This window comes from Geotrypetes seraphini, chromosome 4 (assembly GCF_902459505.1).
Source record: "Geotrypetes seraphini chromosome 4, aGeoSer1.1, whole genome shotgun sequence".
Taxonomy (NCBI): Eukaryota; Metazoa; Chordata; class Amphibia; order Gymnophiona; family Dermophiidae; genus Geotrypetes; species Geotrypetes seraphini.
In genome coordinates this window covers 170,744,174-170,764,245 of record NC_047087.1, presented here as the reverse complement: position 1 = coordinate 170,764,245, position 20,072 = coordinate 170,744,174, and the positions used below count along the sequence as shown (strand labels likewise).

At 44.4% G+C, this 20,072-nt stretch overlaps 1 protein-coding gene across 1 annotated transcript in view; it reads right to left on the bottom strand.

Annotated features, from left to right (window-relative positions):
* Positions 1 to 20,072, bottom strand: part of GLG1 (golgi glycoprotein 1) — a 403,904-nt gene that overhangs the window by 143,824 nt on the left and 240,008 nt on the right. Inside the window, exon 15 of the mRNA XM_033941148.1 lies at positions 16,426 to 16,539. Coding sequence (XP_033797039.1) covers positions 16,426 to 16,539 — 114 coding nt within the window. The remainder of the gene's footprint in view (positions 1 to 16,425; positions 16,540 to 20,072) is intronic.

Genomic DNA, 20,072 nt, shown 5'->3' with positions numbered 1-20,072 from the left:
TTTACTATTGTTAAGTTTGTATCCGGAAATCTTGGAGAAGTCTTCAATGAGAGTGAGCAGTGCAGGAATGGACTCAGGAGATAAATACAGGAGAACATCGTCAGCGTATGCTGAAAACTTTACTTCAGAGTCACCACAGCGGACCCCACAAATACGGTCATTATTTCTGATAGAATGTAAAAAGGGCTCTAATGCTAGATTAAAAAGCAGGGGCGAGAGAGGACACCCTTGTCTCGTACCTCTAGTAGGTTTAAATTGAGCAGATGGATAACCATTGATGCGTACGTTTGTTGTGGGTGCTGAATAAAGAACCTTGATCATTTGAATGGAAGAATCATCAAATCCGAACCACCGAAGAGCCATGAACAGGTAATCCCATTCCACTCTATCAAACGCCTTTTCAGCATCCAACGCTAATGCAATTAGTGGAGAATTTTGTGTATTAGCATGAAGTATGACATTCGCAAACATGCGTGAGTTGTCACTGGAGAGTCTATTCAACATGAAGCCATTTTGGTCAGCACCAATTAATTTGGGAAGAAGAGATTGTAGACGAGTTGCAATGATTTTAGCGTAGATTTTTGCATCCACATTAATTAAAGCTAACGGTCGGTAGTTGGCCACATGAAGGTGATCTTTGCCAGGTTTGGGCAAAACAATAATGCTTGCTTCAGTGAAGGTACCTCTCACGTCACCGGTGCGTATAAAATAATCAAAGAGGTTAACTAAATGAGGTGCAAGTTCCTGTTGAAAAGCAGCATAAAATTCAGAAGTGAAGCCATCTGGACCAGGAGTTTTCCTTTTTGCCATGTGCTTTAAAACCAAGCCAATATCTGATTCCGATATGCTCATGGATAAGACCGAATTGTCGTCAGGCGTTAGAGTAGGATGAGGTGTATTTGTTAATATCTTCGAAGTGTCGGGATTAATGATTTCCGATGTATACAGACTTTCATAAAATTGACTAAATGTTCTTGAAATCAGAAGAGGATCCACTGTGATGGACCCATCCTCTCTATTGATGGCGGATATGGTTAATCGTTCTTCCTGTATTTTCAAGTATTGAGCCAATGCTCTGCCAGCTTTGTTTGAAGTACAATGATAATTAGCTTTTTGCATGAAAAGAGCATTCCCAGCTTTTTTGCTTAGTAGTAAATTATAGCAAAGTCTCTCATGATGTAACAACTTCAAGGTTTTCATATCTGATGGATTAGCTTGGTGATTCCTTTCCAGTTCTTTAATGGAGTTTACATGAGCTAAGAGTTGTTTAGTGAGCAATTTAGATTGACGAGCCTGATAGGCTATAATGGTGCCTCTGAGCGTGGCCTTGAAAGCATCCCATAAAATCGGCCAGCTAACATCAACAGCAGTATTGAATTTGAAGTATTCCGATATCGCAGCTCTAATAGATTTCATGAAATCGTCATCAAGTAATAAAGCATTATTAAACCGCCATGTTTTCCCTTTTTTTGAGAGAGAATCGCTATCAATAACCAATTCAATAGCTGCATGGTCCGAGACTGACACCTCATTAATAGAGACATGTGATACTGAGTTCAAAAGATTGTTACTGAGTAAAAAATAATCCAGTCTCGAATATGAATTGTGAGGAGCAGAATAGAAAGTGTATTGCCTATCTTCACCATTCAAGAGCCGCCACGGGTCAACTAATTTTAATTGTGTGATTAAATTATGAAGACTATGCCAAGACCTGGTAGGTTTGTGAGTGGCAGTTGATTTCCTGTCAATTGCCGGATCCAGAATTAAATTAAAATCGCCAGTTAATATGTGATGTTGGGAGTTATCTTCAAGCAGTGAGGCCAAAAGACTGTCAAAAAATTCTGGTTTATCTTGATTCGGTGCATATATGTTCAACAGGGATATCTCTTTCTGATGGATAAGGAGCTTAGCAAAAATCCATCGCCCTTCAGTATCTGTAGTGTATGATAATATTTTAATGTGATCACATTTTCTAACCAACAAGGCCGTACCGTTCTTTTTATGGTCAGCAGGTGAAGCAATAACGGGTAACGACCAGTTGGTCCTCAGTTTAGCTGATTCGACATTATTTAAATGAGTTTCTTGAAGACAAACAATATCTGGGGACTTTTTGGAAACATAGTCTAATATTTTTTTCCTTTTGATAGGATTATTAAACCCTTTGACATTTAAGGACAATAATTTTACCATTCTAAGATATAAAGGTGATTGACCATGGAAACAACCATTATATTACATATATCAACTTGTGAGTGGTATGAAGTGGTACAGTATACAAGACTGAAATTCAGAAATTTGGAATACAGACGTACATATAAGCTGCCATGTCCTGAGAAGGACAAATGACAACTATACCCCATGGGAAGAGGGAGCGTAAGGGAAGAGCAATCAGTGCACCGACAATAACAATGCAATATCCTTTTGAAATATAACCATTAAGCCCAATATAAACAATGTTTGAACAGTAAGAAAAAAGGAAAGAACATGCAAGACTAGTCGTAGTAATATTCAAGTAACCATGAATATGAACAACATATGAGGAATGATGATAATGTCAAGCATGGAAAACATTAAACCAACATATGCATGATAAATAGCAATATGACGGATAAATTGCTTGCCATTACAGTGGAAATCTAACACAGCAGTAAACAATATAGTCTTGCTTATTATAACGTCAGAGGTGACCCTTCAAATGTGAGACACCCATAAAGAGCCTATCAAGAATATTAATGAGGTGGCAACACACAGCAAGATGGCACATAACACTTGGTCAAGTGGGATGAGGATGTCTGAGTAAACTAAAAGCATAGTATGAACATAGTTAGAAAATACAGATACATGTAAGTACAACTATTCCATGTGTCTAATTGAGAGACATAAGTAAGTGGTAGCTGAAGCGGACAAATATAGAACAGCCAGAGTAACAACCCTGCTAAGTGAATAGCAAAATATGCAGCATTTAGTAGTCAGATATAAGTAATTTGTGCCTTAAACTATCAAGGGTGAGAAGACTACACCTAAATGAGAAAAACATAAACTGAAATTGATGATAAGGTAATAGAAAAAAAAAAAAAATAGTTAAAAGAAAAGAATACACAATAAGGCAATGAAGAAAACCAAGCAGCAATAAACACTTAGAAAATTCATGGAGTTAATAGGTATAAGAAAATTCATATTACAATACAATACATGAAGTTCAAAAACATATACCTTAAAATCACTGACAAAATAAATATTAAATATGAAATCCATTATTGATAGTACTCAATCTATGCAGGAATGATTAATACGTGAGTGAATAAGGTAAAGAAAATGAGGGAAGGTGAGACAGCAAAACTAGGTAAATTTATCATGAGAATAGTTCACTCAGGCTTTGAAAATTTATGAGGACATATAAAATACGGTAATAATTCATATTGTGTAGAATAAAACAAGCGCACTATGGTAAACGCAGTAAAACATAAATATAGACAAAGACAAGTGAGCTGAAAAATGAATAAGACAGCTGGAAATATAATTTTGTCAGTTAATGGTGAGCAAGGTGTTAAGGAGAGATGAGAATAAATAAAAGACACCACATTAGAAAAAGATATCAAGGAAAAGGAAGTGAAGGATAATTCAATAGAATGAACCATACAATTCATTGATAATAATACAGATAGGACATACCAGTGCAGTTTATGAAATGTATGCTTGTATAATGAAAGGGAATAATTAATAACAGGCTAAAACATGTGGCTAGCTAAAATACATTAATAATTCATAGAGGGTAAACTTAATTAATCATACAATGCTAAATTCATTAAAGTTAATGAGAACCATGATAGCCCATGAACAGTTAATGGAATAATAGAAGGAGAATAAGAAACAGTGGCATACAAAAATAATTGTGACAGTATGGGCAATAGAGAGATAGTGAGGGTAAATTTAAACAACGAGGAAAAGAGGTTAGAGGGAGAGAGAGGGTGATGGAACCTTTTCATAAGTATAGTAAATATATTGTATTATATTAAAAACAAAACATCAAGCATTTGCAGTAGTGGGGAACAACAGAATTGATTGCGCTGCAGAGATGAATAATTAATGAGGCTTCGAGAAATGAAAAGGAGACGGAAATTAAAGACAACTAGAAAATAATACAGACAGGACATACCAGTGCAATTTATGAAATGTATGCTTGTATAGTTAAAGGGAATAATTAATAACAGGCTAAAACATGTGGCAATCTAAAATACATTAATAATTCATAGAGTAAAATTGATTAGTCAAACGGTGTTAATTTCATAAAAGTTAATGAGAACCATGCTAGTCCATGAACGATTAATGGGATAATAAAAGGAGAGTAAGAAGCAGTGGCATACAAAACTATTTGTGGCGATATGGATAATAGAAAAATAGCGAGGGTAAATTTGATCATCGAGATAAAGAGGTTAAAGAAGGAGAGAAGGTAATGGAATCATTTCATAAGTATAGAGAATATATTATATTAAAAACAGAACATTAAGCATTTGCAGTAGTGAGGAACAACAGAATTGATTGCGCTGCAGGGATGAATAATTAATGAGGCTTCGAGAAAAGGAAAGGAAACGATAATTAAAGACAACTTAAATAGCATGAGTATTAATCGAAAACATGAAGGTGTACAATAATTAAAGAGAAAAAAAGAACAAAAAAGGGTTGAGAATGTAAGAGATGGGTAAGAAAAACAGATAATCAAACGTCTGTAAAGTTGTTGGTGAAAGGCAAACGTCCACGTGGATGCAGTATCATGGCCACCATGCTGTGCACGAACCCCAGCAGTTTGCAGAAAAGGCTCCAAAGACGAACCCAGAGGACAGAGGCTGCTTAAACTCTGTCAATAGTGGTCGGGCTGAGTTCCTCCAGGTAATCAGATAGTAGCTGTGGGTCAGTAAAGTTTTTGGTCTGATTATTGATCGTGACCCGCATCGTGGCAGGGAACAGCAAACCGAATTGAGCCTTGAGCTCTCTGAGCCTCGGACGGTAGGTGAGCAGCTGCTTCCTTCTCTGCGCTGCATTTTTGGTAAGATCAGGAACAAATAAGATTGTGTGGGTATCCAGCTTGAGAGGAGATTTCACCTTAGCACGCTGCATAACTGCAGAAAGTTGAGTGTAGCGGAGAAACTTTACAATGATGGCTCTTGGATACCTGGCATTCGTCGGGCGAAACGAGGGGACCCTGTGTGCCCTTTCCAATTCGAAATCGCGTGAAAATTGTAAATCCAGGATATCAGGGATTAGCTTTTCCATAAAAGATAATATGTCCGCACCTTCTTTGCCTTCAGGGATCCCAAGCACACGTAGGTTATTTCTACGTGATCTAAGCTGAAGGTCTTCGAGATCATTTTCAAGCTGAGGCATTTTTTTCAGTTGCACTTGCAGGCTTTTAATGGCTGCTTGAGAAGATGTTTGCACTGCTTCAACATTATCCAGCCTAGCAGACAGTTGTGCAAAGTCCTGTTTCAGCTCAGATAGGTCTTGTTTTATTTCAGAGGTGTCTTCCTTCGTATCATTGACAATTTCTTTTATGGCACGCAGCTCCGTGAGGAGCGCATGGTTTGATTCAGGATCCGATTTGTCTTCAGTTGCTTTTTGAGGCGTTGTAGGTTCAGGTTTGTGTCGTTTGCCTACCTTAGAAGTAGCCATCATAAGAGGTGAAAGCAGAGGGCTAAAGATATTGAAAATCCACAAAGGATAAATATGATTATATTTCGATTATTTTCCTTGTATTGTCAGAGCTCACTGATCACGCTGCCATCTCCTATCGCGCCCTCTAGCGCCCCCCTTCGCTTCACTAATCCTTGTTAACTTACGATTTTGTTGGAGGAACTGGTATATGGACAGGTTTGTCCAACATTTGAGCCTGATTATGAGCGGGAAATCCACTCGAAACGAGAAAGACAAGGCTGCACGTTTCCAGAACTCGGACCCCAAGATGGCGGCGCAAGAATTGGGCCGCGCGCTTCAGCTTTCGGCTGATCACATTGAAACCTTATCGGCATCGGTAGTGGGTGCCCTGGAAGCCCGTTTAGAGCAGCTGTCGGGGCAGCTCACCGCCCTGGAAACACTTTTAGCCGATACCACAAAACGCACCGGAGACCTGGAAAACCAGGTCGCGCTGACGGAAGATGCGCAAACCTCCTTGGCGGCGGAATTGGCAGCCCTGAGAAAGCAGAAGCGCCGGCAGATGGAGAAAATGGATGACCTCGAAAATCGCTCACAGAGGGACAACTTACGGCTGGTGGGCTTCCCTGAATCGGTGTCCAACGCCAGTGTGCTCTCCATTATGGAAACCTGGCTCTGAAAAGAACTCCCTTTGCCATCAGGAATGGGGCTGATCCAGTTGGAAAGAGCACACCGGCTGGATCGGCAGCACGATGATCGCGCCCGGGTGATTATTTTGAAGGTCCACAACTACGCTCACAAGGCAGAACTGCTGCACCAATATAAGCAAAAGCGTAACACTCTCTGCTATGATGGGGATCCTGTCCGGCTATTTCAAGATTACTCTCCGGCCCTGCAGGAGCGGCGCAGGCTGTTCTCCCCGGTGTGTTCTGCCCTGTATGCTCGCAAGCATCAATTTATGCTCCTGTACCCAGCGCTCTTGAAGATCTGGATGAGCGCTGGGTTGAAGTCCTTTGATTCGGCAACGTCCGCTCAGGCCTACTTGAACTCGCTGCCTGAGGAGCCAAGTACCTTCAGCTCCGCCTGATCAGTTTATCTCGTTATAAGGATTGCTTGATGCCTCTCTGATGCTTGAATTGGATCGGGCTATGTAGAAGGTTAATTGGCAGGGTTTTCTTTTAGGGTATTATGTGCACCGTTGCCCATTTCGCCCTCTTGAGCTATAGCCTGCCTGGTGAGGGGGTGTCTGTGGGATTGAAAGTTGGCGTTATATGTTGGGTTTCTTGGCCTGAGGGAGATGATACTTTCATAGATTTTTGCTGCCCATTCTTTGCTTCTTGGCAGTGGATGTAGCTTTATTGTCTCTGGCCTCCCTATACTTGTCTTTCTCCCGTCTGGCTTGGTGGTGGTACTTTTGGGGGAGTGGTGGATATGCTTCCCAATGCCCGGGTGGAAGGGGAGGAGTGGGGATGTGTGCATGTGGCGTGTGTTTGTCTTACAGTGGAACTCTCTGTTGCTCACTTTTTTTTGGGTCTGCGTTTCGAATGCTGGGGGGGGGGGGGGCGGCGTATGTTTGGGTCTTCTAAATTTGATTTCTTTCTTGGGTCTCATGGGGCATTCTTCTTCTTTTTCTAGTAGTAATGATGCATATGCTGGAGTGGGGTGTGACTGTGGTTTGTATGGTTTTAGCTCCTTTTAAGAATAGGGCTCTCGGAGCTCTACAAATTTTGTTCCTCAGTCTTTCTCTCCCCAGCTGTATTTTGCATTCTTCCTGTTCGGTGACTCTTGTGGAATAGCTCATGCATGTTTGGGTTGGTTCACTTGGTCGCCTGCAGGGGTATTGGTTTTCTACTCAGGAACGTGTGAGATCTGCTCCTTTTGAGTGCCTTTCGTGGGCCCTTACAGATGTGGAGCGGGCCGCTGTCTGTCCACGGCCTGGTGTGCCTCTCTTATACTGTGGAATGGTTATCGCTTATCTACCTACTTGTGTGATGTGTGTTGGGTAGGGGGGGGGCTGGGGGTCCCGCTCACGTTGTAGTGCCTCCTTTGCTCCATTCTCCCTCGATGGTGTGGAACGGGTTTTTGTAGTGTTGAATTTGGGGGGGGGGGGATTGGTATTCTGGGGGTGGGGGTTTGGATTCAGGGTTGGGTTGGTGGGTGGGAGGTCCGCCTTCAGCTCTTGTGTGGGGTTCTTTGGGAAACTGAACTGTATTGCTTTACAGGCTCTGTATATTGCAGGGATGTACTGCCTCGGGGGGTGGCTGGCAGTGTTCCCTCTAAGCGGGCGGGTGTTGTGAGCAAACTTTTTTCACCGTGAGCCAAAAATATCGGGCGCCAGCAAGTTATGAGCCAACTCGCCCGATTCTCCTCTCGCCGCCCTGCCATCTGCCGTACGCCTCTTCCGATTGTGCGCTGTGACGAGAAACGTGTGCGCTGCGATGTAATATTTTGTGCGCCAGCGCAGCTTAGCGGGAACACTGGTTCAAATGGTTTTATTTATTTCCCCAAATTTATTTTTGTTATACGCATTGAAAATATTTGATATTGCGTTTAAATCAAAATCTCAATAAACTTGAAACGAGTGCCCGTGAGATTGTGGGAGGGTTAAATACTCAAAACTTAGAAGTTTTTGCTACGCCAGCTTTCTGGTATCTTTACATACAGTGGTGTACCTAGCATATGTAACATCCGGGGCCCATCATTTTTTGGCACCCCCCCCCCATCTGTAAGAAAAACATGATTTTTAGTAACAAACCACACGTCACACATGAGTACCTAGGAAAAGGCAGCATCTTACATATTGCAGTGAGCAGTACATCAATACACCCATTGTAAAACTAAACAAGCCAGACCAGCACAGATCAATCCTACACCGTCAATCCTAACAGAAAACACACAGAACACAGAAAACACCTTCGCCTAGTAAGGAATATGTAATCACAAACTAACCCCTCCCTCTTTTACAAAACTGTAGTGTGGATTTTAGCTACGGAGGTAACAGCTCTGATGCTCATAAAATTCTGAGCATCAGAGCTGCTACCACCAAGGCTGGTGCTAAAAACGCTTCACAGTTTTGTAAAAGGGGGGATAAAATAAAAATACATAGACAAAGGTTAAATTGAACCAGCAAGAAGCTGGACTCTGCATACAATGCTTCACAGAAACAGTGACACATGTCTCCTAAAGCAATAAATAAATAGAAATTTTTTTCTACCTTTGTCTTCTGTGGTTTCTCCTTTCCTCATCTTCTTGTAACTCTCTTCCTTCCATCCACTGTCTGCCGTCTCTCTTCCCCTATATGGCATCTTCTCTCCTTCTATGCCCCTTCCAGAAACTGTATGCCTCCCCCTTCCATCTCTCCTTTCACCCCATTGGTCTGGCATCTCTCTCCTCGCCTTCCCTCTCCCACACCTCTCCTCATAGTCTGGTATCTCCCCTTCCCTGATTCTCTGGCATCTCTCTCCTTTCCTTTTCTTCCATCTTTCGCTCCCCCTCCATGCTCTCACATCTCCCCCTTCCTTTTCCCTTAGACTGGCATACCTTCCTCCTACGCTCCAAGCCCTGGCATCTCCTTTAATTCCTCCCTCATCTTCCTTCTCCCTCCAGCTGGGTACCGCAACACTCTTCCCTGCAGCTCTGCACTTCCCCACAATTGCCATGCTTCGGTTCCTCTTCTTCCTTCCTTCCTCCCCCCCCCCCCCCCCCCGCGGGACCCTGCGGCACCATCAACTCTTACTCCCTCTAATGTCGGCCCTGCAGCTCCAGACTTCCTCGCACCTTCTCCCCTCCCCCTTTGGATCGCTATTATTTTAAATGTTATAGCCGCGGAGCTGTATCCATCAGTGGAGATGTCTAACCTCGGCCTGCCCCGGAACTCTTACTGCAACAGTGACTTCCTGTTCCTGCCTAGATGGGCGGCTGCTGCAGTAAGAGTTCCGGGGCAGGCCGAGGTTAGACATCTCCACTGATGGATACAGCTCCGCGGCTATAACAGCTCCTGCAGCTCTGCACTTCCCCACAATTGCCATGCTTCGGTTCCTCTTCTTCCTTCCTTCCTCCCCCCCCCCCCCCCCGCGGGACCCTGCGGCACCATCAACTCTTATTCCCTCTAATGTCGGCCCTGCAGCTCCAGACTTCCTCGCACCTTCTCCCCTCCCCCTTTGGATCGCTATTATTTTAAATGTTATAGCCGCGGAGCTGTATCCATCAGTGGAGATGTCTAACCTCGGCCTGCCCCGGAACTCTTACTGCAGCAGCCGCCCGTCTAGGCAGGAACAGGAAGTCACTGTTGCAGTAAGAGTTCCGGGGCAGGCCGAGGTTAGACATCTCCACTGATGGATACAGCTCCGCGGCTATAACATTTAAAATAATAGCGATCCAAAGGGGGAGGGGAGAAGGTGCGAGGAAGTCTGGAGCTGCAGGGCCGACATTAGAGGGAGTAAGAGTTGATGGTGCCGCAGGGTCCCGCGGGGGGGGGAGGAAGGAAGGAAGAAGAGGAACCGAAGCATGGCAATTGTGGGGAAGTGCAATCCCCCCAATGCGTCCCCTTACCTTACCTCCCCTTACCTTTGCGACGCGTGTGTGCGCTGTGAAGAGAAACTTGTGCGCTGCGATGTAATATTTTGTGCGCGAGCGCAGGCCAGCGCAGCTTAGCGGGAACACTGGTGGCTGGGCTCCTGGGGTAGCTCTATTGTCTCTCTTTTCCGTTCTTTTGTCTTCTGATTTTCTGACTTGAGTACCCCTTTTAAAATTACTTCTTGGAACATTGGGGGCATTACTTCTCCGGTCAAGCGGTCAAAAATTTTAGCAGCATTGCAGCGCTATCGTTCGGACATTGCCTGTTTACAAGAGACCTGTTTAACGGACGCGGAACATCTCAAGTTAGGTCGCTCTTGGGTGGGGGGAGGTTTACTTTGCCTCCTCCCTGGGTCGCCATGGTGGTATTGCTGTGCTAGTTCGTAAATCTTCGTCGCTTAGAGTCCAGGTCTTGGAAAGGCACTTGATGGTAGATACCTGCTTTTGCGTCTGATGCTGGGTGATCAACGATAACTGTTTATGGTCCCAACTCATCGGAATCTTCTTTTCTGCAGAAGCTGACCTGTCTTTGCTCTCGTTACTCAGGAGATCCGCTTATTCTTCTGGGAGATTTTAATTTGGTTTTGGGTACCTCTTCGGCTTCCTTGGGGGCCAGGGGTCGTCTCCTTTCTGATTTTTGTGATACTCTTTCTGTAGTCGACCCCTGGCATCTTCTTCATCCCAAGGATTGAGACTATACACAACTTTCCCGGGTTCACAATACCTGGTCTCGGATAGATCATATTTTCATGTCTTCGACATTGTTTCCTTCTGTTGTATCGGTGGCAATTGCCCCATTGAATATTTCAGACCACACCCCAAAATGGGTTGACATTACTCTGGACATTGCCTATCTCCTTCTTGGCGCTTTCCATTCTATCTTGCCCAGGATAAGGAATTTCAAACTTTCTTGCAGGACCAATAGGATGGCTATTATACCAATAATGCTGTTCATGCCAATGATTCGGTTTTGTTTTGGGAAGCTGCCAAGACGGTGATTCGGGGCCACATTATTTCTTTTTTAAGTGCTCGCAATAAGCGTATTCATAGAGGAATTATTACCTTGGAGCGGGCCCTCCGTGCAGCCAAGCGATCCTTTCACTCGACTCCTTCGAGGGAGGCCCGGGAACATTATCTGTCTACCCAAGAGGCTCTTAATTCACTTCTCCATTCTCGCTCCCAAAAATGGGTGGCTTAAACACTGAAAGAGTGGTTGATCGTTGGAATAGTCTTCCACTACAGGTGATTGAGGCCAGCAGCGTGCCTGATTTTAAGGCCAAATGGGATCGGCACATGGGATCTATTCACAGGGCAAAGGTAGGGGAGGGACATTAAGGTGGGCAGACTAGATGGGCCGTGGGCCCTTATCTGCCGTCTATTTCTATGTTTCTATGTTTCTATCATAAACATCGCTTCCACCAGTTTGGCAACAAACCAGGACACCTTATGGCGTGCTTGGTGAAAGTTAAGACCCGAAGAAACCTGATCTTGGCTCTTCAGATCTCGGGTGGGGGCAGGGTGACCTGTACGCCGGATGTTTCTGCGGTTTTATTTGATTTTATTCAACAACTGTACGCAGCCCCTGATGATGCTTCCCCGGACTTGATGAAGGACTATCTCCAGTCATATGGACTCCTTCATCTCCCGGAGGACGTCGTGTCTTCTCTTAATAGTCCCTTTAGGGCGGTAGAATTAGAATCGGCTATTAAAGCTCTTCGTTCTGGTAAGGCCCCGGGTCCTGATGGATTTTCTGGAGATTTTTATTGTATTCTCTCCTCCCAAATATGTGGTACTTTACTGGAGTACTTCAACACAGCTATTACTCGGGGCTCCTTTCCCCGCTATGCAAATGAGGCACTTATTACATTATTGCTGAAACCTGGCAAGGAGGCTGATGCTCCTGGCTCTTATCGGCCTATCTCTCTGATTAATGTAGATCTTAAGCTCCTCTCTCGAATGCTGGCCGATTGTCTAGCTCCGCATCTTCCTGGGGTCATCCAGGAAGACCAGGTAAGGTTCGTCCATGGCCGCCAATCAGTCTGCAATGTTCGTAAGGTCCTCTTTGCATTAGCCCATTGTCAATATCGTATTCCGGCTTTGTTTGTTTGGACACCTCTAAGGCCTTTGATAGCGTCCATTGGTCCTTTCTGTTTCGTACCCTTGAACACGTTGGTTTGGGTGGCTTTTATCTCAATGCTATACATTCTCTGTACTCTAATCCGAGGGCCTCTGTTGGTTAATGGAACGCTTACGGATTCCTTTCCTATTCTACGGGGTTCTCGGCAGGGATGCCCCCTCTTCCCCTTACTTTTCCTCCTTTCTTTGGAATCTTTGCTTTGTACTCTTCGAGGGTTTGGTGAGGTGCAGGGCCTTAGTGTTACTGGGGTTGAGTTGAAGATTTTGGCCTTTGCAGATGATATGTTTTTGATTCTTACTAGGCCCGAAGCTTCTTTACTGACGGCGTTGGACCTTATCTCTGAGTTCGGCTTTTATTCTGGTCTCTATCTTAATTTGGATAAGTCGGTCGCCTTACCTTCCTCTTTTGAATTGTGCACTGCCTGGAAGGGTGCATTTCCCTTGCGCTGGGTTCATTCCGCTTGACCTATCTCGTCTGTATCATTTGAACGTGGAACCGTTGTTTCAGACCCTTCAAAATAAACTACAGCTTTGGAGAGGCTTTCCCTTTTCACTTCTGGGTTGAGTGTATTTATGTAACATGCTTATGTTTTTCAGGTTCTTCTCCTTTATTTGACTTCTTGGGATGAGCGCCGCCTAGAACGCTTGGTTCATCGGTTTCTCTGGGGTGGCAAGTGGCCTCGAACGCCTTATAAGTTGTCAGCGGCTCCGTGGTACAAGGGTGGTATGGGTTTGTTAAATCTTTGTTATTTAACTGTAGGTTGTGGCATGTATCATATAAATGATCTTTTTCGGGGTACTTCTGCCTTCACTAATACCTCTCTAGAACTTTCTTGTTTTCAGACTGCTCATTTTAGTACATACCTTCATTCTATCCCCCCTACCTCACCGGAGCCTCTTTCTCATAGGGTGCTGCATCGTCCCTTGAGGAAGGTTTGGCACTGGGTCTGCAAATTTAATTCTGTTACTGCTACTACAATTCCTTTCCTGTTTATCCACTTTAATAGCACTTTCCTCCCCGGGGTGGATGGACCTAGTTTTGTAAGATGGGAAGCACGTGGCATTCATTATGTTTTTCAACTGGTGGACAATGATGGGAAAATTAGGTCCTTCCCTCAGTTGCGGAAGGAATTTGATCTCCCGCCTACTGATTATTTTGCATACCTACAAATTCAACATTACCTCCATTCTTTACGTTTGAGTTCCTTAACGGCTTCTTGCCAGGAGCTGTTATCTACGGCCTTTACTATTGGTTCTCAACTTCCTGTCCCTCTTAAATTCCATCATCATCACTTAAAAGATGAGTCCCCCTTGTTTGACCATTCTAGGTTACAGGAGGCTTGGGTTCGTGACCTCATTGTAGATCTGTCTGTGATGTGATTTTACAAGCTGTTTGCAGGTTGTCTGCATTATGACGCTTGGTTTTTACCTAGCATCCCTTATTTTAACATGTATTTAAATAATTTTAGACTGTACATCACTTAGAATACCGATTAAGCGGTTTAAAAAGATTTTTAATAAACTTGAAACGTGATAAATATACTACTTTCTGGGAACATTATAAGCTGACCCTTCGCTTGTATTTTTCTCCTAAGCGGGCTTATCTCGCTGGGTTTCGTATGTCAGCAGCCTGTCTCCGATGTCAGGCCCCTGAGATGGGTTTGGGACATATGTTCTAGACCTGCCCAAACATCCAATCCTTTTGGGATGCCATCTTTCTTTTTGTGGAGCGTATTTGGAATATTACTGTCACGCATTCTCCCCTGGTCTTGTTTGGAACTGTCCCCCATTATTCCCCCCGTAAATGAGGAGTTGCTGCTTTCCTCAAATGGACAGTTCTTATTGCTTTGAAATGTATTTTACTTAAATGGCATGATGGGGAGGCGCCCGACTACTATCTGTGGAGGTACCGGATGATTACTCTACTGATGTGGGAGCGTTGGGATGTGCTGGACTTCTCCTTGCTCCCTGGCCGCTCTTTTCAGTGCACCTGGGAGCCCTTCTGGACTACTATGACTTCAGTGGCTTGCAGCAGCTTACTTAACTTTTATATTGTTGTACTCCTTTTATGTGTACCTGCCTCTTATTGCAAGGAGGACCTGGGGTAGGATGGGTTGGGGCGGGGGAGTTGGGGTTTGGGGGGGAGGTTTATGGAATATAACTTGAGCTTGTTCTCACTGTCATGTGTGTTCATACCTGTTTCATTCATTTTGCTGAGCTCAATAAAATATATTTGAACTTAAAGTATAAAAAGTATATTCTGTACAATTGTCATTTTATAAATCACATATAATACAGAACAAGGATCAACAAAACCCCTGCCTCCCCTCCCTCTCACAAATATCCTCTCCACTATCAAGAAAACTGAATAAGCCAAATTACTACAGAATGCAAAATAGAAAATACCACAGAATACCACAGTCACACATGGCAGGAATAATGTTAGGGTACTGCAATTAGGGTAACTGCCCCCTGGAAGCTGAAGAAGGCACAGCCTGTTAGTGGGCTTTGTGATCATCAGCTATATCTAATACCAGCTCTGGCAGGATACACATTTTAAATCTAATATATTCTAATCATAAAATAAGAAATAAAGTTTGTCTACCTTTTGTTGTCTGGTCATTTTATTCTTCAAATCATGTTGATCTCAGGTTCTGGTTTCAGTTGATTTCTGTCTTTTCTTAACTCCCCTTTTTTCATATACCTCCCTGTGTCCAGCTTCTCTCCTCTCTTACTCCCTTAATATGTCTTTTGTTCTCTTTCCTCACTCCCTTTGCTGTGTTCAGTTTTTCACTTCCTTCATCCCCTTGGTCCAACATCTCTTTCCCTTCCCTTCTCTCTCCTCCTCCCTGCAGGTCCAACATCTCTCTCATTTTTCTTCAGCCCCAGTCACCCCCCCTCCCCCCCACAACAAGGGTCTAGCACCTCTCTTCCCTTCCCTCCAGCTCTCCTCCAATATGGGTCTGGCACCCAGCAGGTCCATTCCCTCTGACCCTTCCAGCCTCAGACCCACCCACATGGGTCCAGCACCTTTTTCCATTCCTTCTAGCTCCAGCCCCATCTCCCTTCCACTCAGCCCCCCAGACCAGGTCCAGCTCCAGCCACCACCTGCCTTCCACTCAGCTCCCATCTGTCTTCTGCTCAGCCCCTAGTCCAGGTCCAACTCCAGCCCCCATCTGCCTTCCACTCAGCCCCTAGTCAAGGTCCAACTCCAGCCCCCATCTGCCTTCCACTTAGCCCTTAGACCAGGTCCAATTCTAGCCCTCATCTGCCTTCTATTCAGCCCCCATGACCGGTCCAGCACCAGCACCAGCACCCATCTCCCTTCCACTCAGTCCAGACCAGTCCATAGCAGCAGAATCCCCCTGTGAGTCCAGCAGCCCCCCTCAAGCAGCTGAATCCCCCTCCTCCTGCAAGTCCAGCAGCCCCCCACCCCAAGCAGCAGAATCCTTCCCTACAAGGCCAGCAGCCCCTCTATGCAAGTCAGCATCTAAATATTCCTCCTCAACTACCATCTCGGCCCACGCCTATTTTACCTTTAGCTTCAACCGCCATGAAGAACAATCTTTAATCACGAAAGTGTTCCCTCTGCCAAGTCCCTCACTGAAGTAACTTCTAGCTTGCAAAACTGGAATTTACATCAGCAAGGGACTCTCCAGAGGAAAGGTCTTGGTGCAGGCCTTTGAAGATTGTTCTCCATGGCGGCTGAGGCTAAAGATCAAATAGTAATGAGAGGGGAGCTGAGAAGGAACATTTAGGTGTGCCAACGCATTACATAGTAACATAGTAGATGACGGCAGATAAAGACCCGAATGGTCCATCCAGTCTGCCCAACCTGATTCAATTTAAATTTTTTTCTTCTTAGCTATTTCTGGGCAAGAATCCCAAACTCTACTCGGTACTGTGCTTGGGTTCCAACTGCCGAAATCTCTGTTAAAACCTACTCCAGCCCAACAGATAACAACTCCATGCTGAGACACTGTAGTGCAGCCTGCATAAATAGAACTTAATCGTCATCATAACTAAGCTGGCATGAATGTATAATTTTATAAAACAGGTGCTGCTTACCAGCTGAAAGTGAGTAACCCCAATTATACACTTTTCATTCATTTCCTTTTGATGTTTATTCTGGATTAAACATTCCATCAGGTCTCCAGATTCAATATCATTATCAGCCATGCCCTAAAAGAAAAGAAGAAAAGTTTCTTTAAAGCTAACACACCTCTTTTTATACAAAAGTATACATATAGAGAAGAACAAAGAATCAGATGTGAAGCACTTGGTTCTAGGTAAACCGTCAATTGAAAATATTTTGAAGTTACAAATCTAATTCCAAAATTCTTTCAAAAAAAGACTGAAATGCTGGCTTTTATATCTGGATTCTATAAAAACCTATAATCAGAGTTAAATTAAGCTCCCATTTGTCTTTTAGGCTATTGTCATGCAGCCCTCTTATCAAAAGTAGCTTAGTAAATGAACCGCCATTTCTGATAGAAAGAAAAGGATGTTTACACGTTAACAGGTATACTCCAATAAAAGCAGGCTACAAGTCCTCAAGTGAGGTGATGTCATCTGACAGGAGCCCAAAATCTGCATACCATTTACAAGGCTGAGCTTTCCAAAATGCATGTGTGTGTTCATAAGCACAAGCTCTGTGGGTGCTCGAGCATCCCCCAATATTTTTTGGACCTCACATGACTGCAGGTGCACTACTGCTACTACTATAGTGGAGTACCAAGAGGGGGCGGTCCACTCTGGGTGCAGCTCATCAGGGTGCTCCAGCCCATAGTCCAGTCTCTCCATGGTGCAGCCTGCATGCTTCAAGCCCTGGCAGTGTTAATGAGCTGATCACGCTTCCTTTGGCAGCCCCAGAAGCTTTCCCTCTGCTGCAACGTTTTGCCTCTGTGGGGACAGTAAGTTGAAGCATAGGGAAAACTTCTGGGTCTGCCAGAGGCAGCGTGTTCAGCTCTTAACACTGCTGGCGGCCCGAAGTTTACAAGCGGCATCCAGTTGGAGAGAATGGAATAAAGGAGAAAGCTGCCAAATTGGAAGGGAGGAAGGAAGAAAGAAAAGAGAGAGAGATGCCACACCATGGGGTGGGGGTTGGGACAAAAAAGAAAAGGGAAGAATAAGCAGAGACAGTAGACAGGCGCAGAAAAGACAGGGCAGGGGTCCAGAGTGACACCCATCTACTGGAAAATATATTATCAAGGTAAGGACAATCTCTTTTTCCAGTGCAATAGGTGTATCATTCTGGACAAAAGCAGTCCCAGAAATATAGGGCAGGCTGACTGCACCAGCCCGTAACACGGAGGAACCAAAGGCAGAGTTCATTTGTGCTGCAACATCCACCCTGTAGAACTCTGCAAATATGTGCAGAGTGGACCAAGTCACCACTCTAAAAATCTCAGCTGGAGAGACTGCCCATGACAAAGCTACACTCCTTGTCGAATGTGCCTTGATGGAAACAGGAGACTGTTTTCCACAGATAATATAGGCTGATGAAATGGACTTACGGATACATCTAGAAATTGTGGCCTGGGAAAAGGGCACGCCTAGCTTTGTCAAACAAGTCAGCACAAACAAATGGTCAGAAAGTCTAAACTCGTTGATGACTTCCAAATAAGAAGCACTCTTCTCATGTCCAACTTCTTCAAAATGTAGTCCTGTTTCCTAGAACCTAAGGACCGGAATACAGGTAAGCAAACTTCCTGATTAACATGAAACGCCATAACCACCTTCGGCAGAAAAGAAGGAACAGCGTACAGGGAGACATCAGTCTCCGAAAACTTAAGGAATGGCTCTCTACAAGAAAGAGGATGAAGCTCCGATATTCGTCTTGCAGAGATCACACCTACAAGAAAAAATGCCTTCAGCATCAAGTCCAAGAGGGACACTTCTTCCAGCGGCTCGAACAGAGCTTTAATGAGACCTTACAGAACCACGTTAAGGTCCATATGGAGAACAATAGTTTGATTGGTGGTCTGATACGAAGAGCACCTTTTAGAAATCTGGTGGGTGTCTGGATGAGACGCCAGCGCAGGTTTGAGGTCCCGAGCTCTGAAACAAGAGAACCCTGAAACTTGGACCTGAAAAGAAGCCACAGTGAGGCCCTTATCCAGGCCTGTTCAGAGAAACCAGAGCTGAAAACGGCTCCATCTATTCCTGGACTGATGGAAAGTCTTCCATGCTTTAATGTAGGCAGAGACTGTAGATGATGAAGACGGGTGGAAATGACCACTTCTGAATATCCTTTGTGCTCTAGCACTTCACGCTCAAGAGCCATGCTATAAGAGCAAAGCGATCTGGATCCTCCATGTACATTGGACCTTCTGAAAGGATGTCTGGATGCATTTGCAACCTGAGGCCGTAGCCTGTGCGAAGATGCATCAGATTTGCATACCAGGGCCTGCAAGGCCAATCTAGAGCCATTAGTATGACTTTTCCCTGATGAGTTGCAATCCGCTGAAGGATTCAGCCTATCATGGGCTAGGGAGGAAAGACATGCAACAGGATGCCCTGAGACCAAGGCTGGACTAGAGTGTCTAGACCAGGGGTGCCCACACTTTTTTGGCTTGCAAGCTACTTTTAAAATGACCAAGTCAAAATGATCTACCAACAATAAAATTTTAAAAACACAAAGCACACTGTATGTAGAGAAAATGTGACTTATAATTTATACTAGTATTTAAGCCCGTTACATTAACGGGTGCTAGAATAGATGTGTCTGTCTGTCTTTCATTCCTGCTGTCTCTTTCTCTCCTTGGCCGCTGTGTGTCTGTCTTTCTTTATTTTGGTCTCTCTCCTTGGCCGTTATCTGTCTGTCTGTCTTTTTTTTCTGTCTCTTTCTCTCCTTGGCCGCTGTCTGTCTGTCTTTCTTTATTTTGGTCTCTCTCCTTGGCCACTATATGTCTGTCTGTCTGTCTTTTTTTGCTGTCTGTCTCCTTGGCCACTGTATGTCTGTCTGTCTCCTTGGCCGCTGTCTGTCTGTCTTTCTTGATTTCTGTCTCTCTCTCTCTCCTTGGCCGCTGTATGTCTGTCTGTGTCTTTTTTGCTGTCTGTCTCCTTGGCCACTATATGTCTGTCTGTCTTTTTTTGCTGTCTGAATCCTTGGCCGCCATCTGTCTTTTTTTCTGTCTCTCTCTCTCTTCTTGTCTGCTTTTTTCTTTCTATCTCTCTCCCTGGCCCCCTGTCGTTCTGTGTGTGTCTTTCACTCCCACCTACTTGTCTTTCAGTGTGTGTCTCTATTTCTGTCTGTCTGTCAATGTCCCTATCCACTGCCTGTCTGTTTATCAGGCCCCTTCTCCCACCTATCTTTTTCTTTTTTTTAATCACGCTGTGTTATATACAGTGGAAAGAAAAACCGGTGCAAAGTAACCACCGCAGGATATAGGAAACCGCCATGCATGCACTCGTAGCAAACCGTCATGCGTGCACGCTCTGAACGCACTCATATGCCGAACACGCACGCACAGCACGCTTTAACATTTCTCGGCCACGGAGCTACAGATCACGGAGGCAGGGATCATGCGGGTAGGAGTGCGCATGTGCGCTTAGGGTTTTATTATTAGTGATTCGGGGAGGGGGGGTTCAAAGAGGTCAAGGCAGATGACTTTAAAATATGCAATGTCACCTCAGTAACAACTATACAAAAATAGACAAATATACCCCCTCCCTTTTTACTAAACTGCAATAGCGGTTTTTAGTGCAGGGAG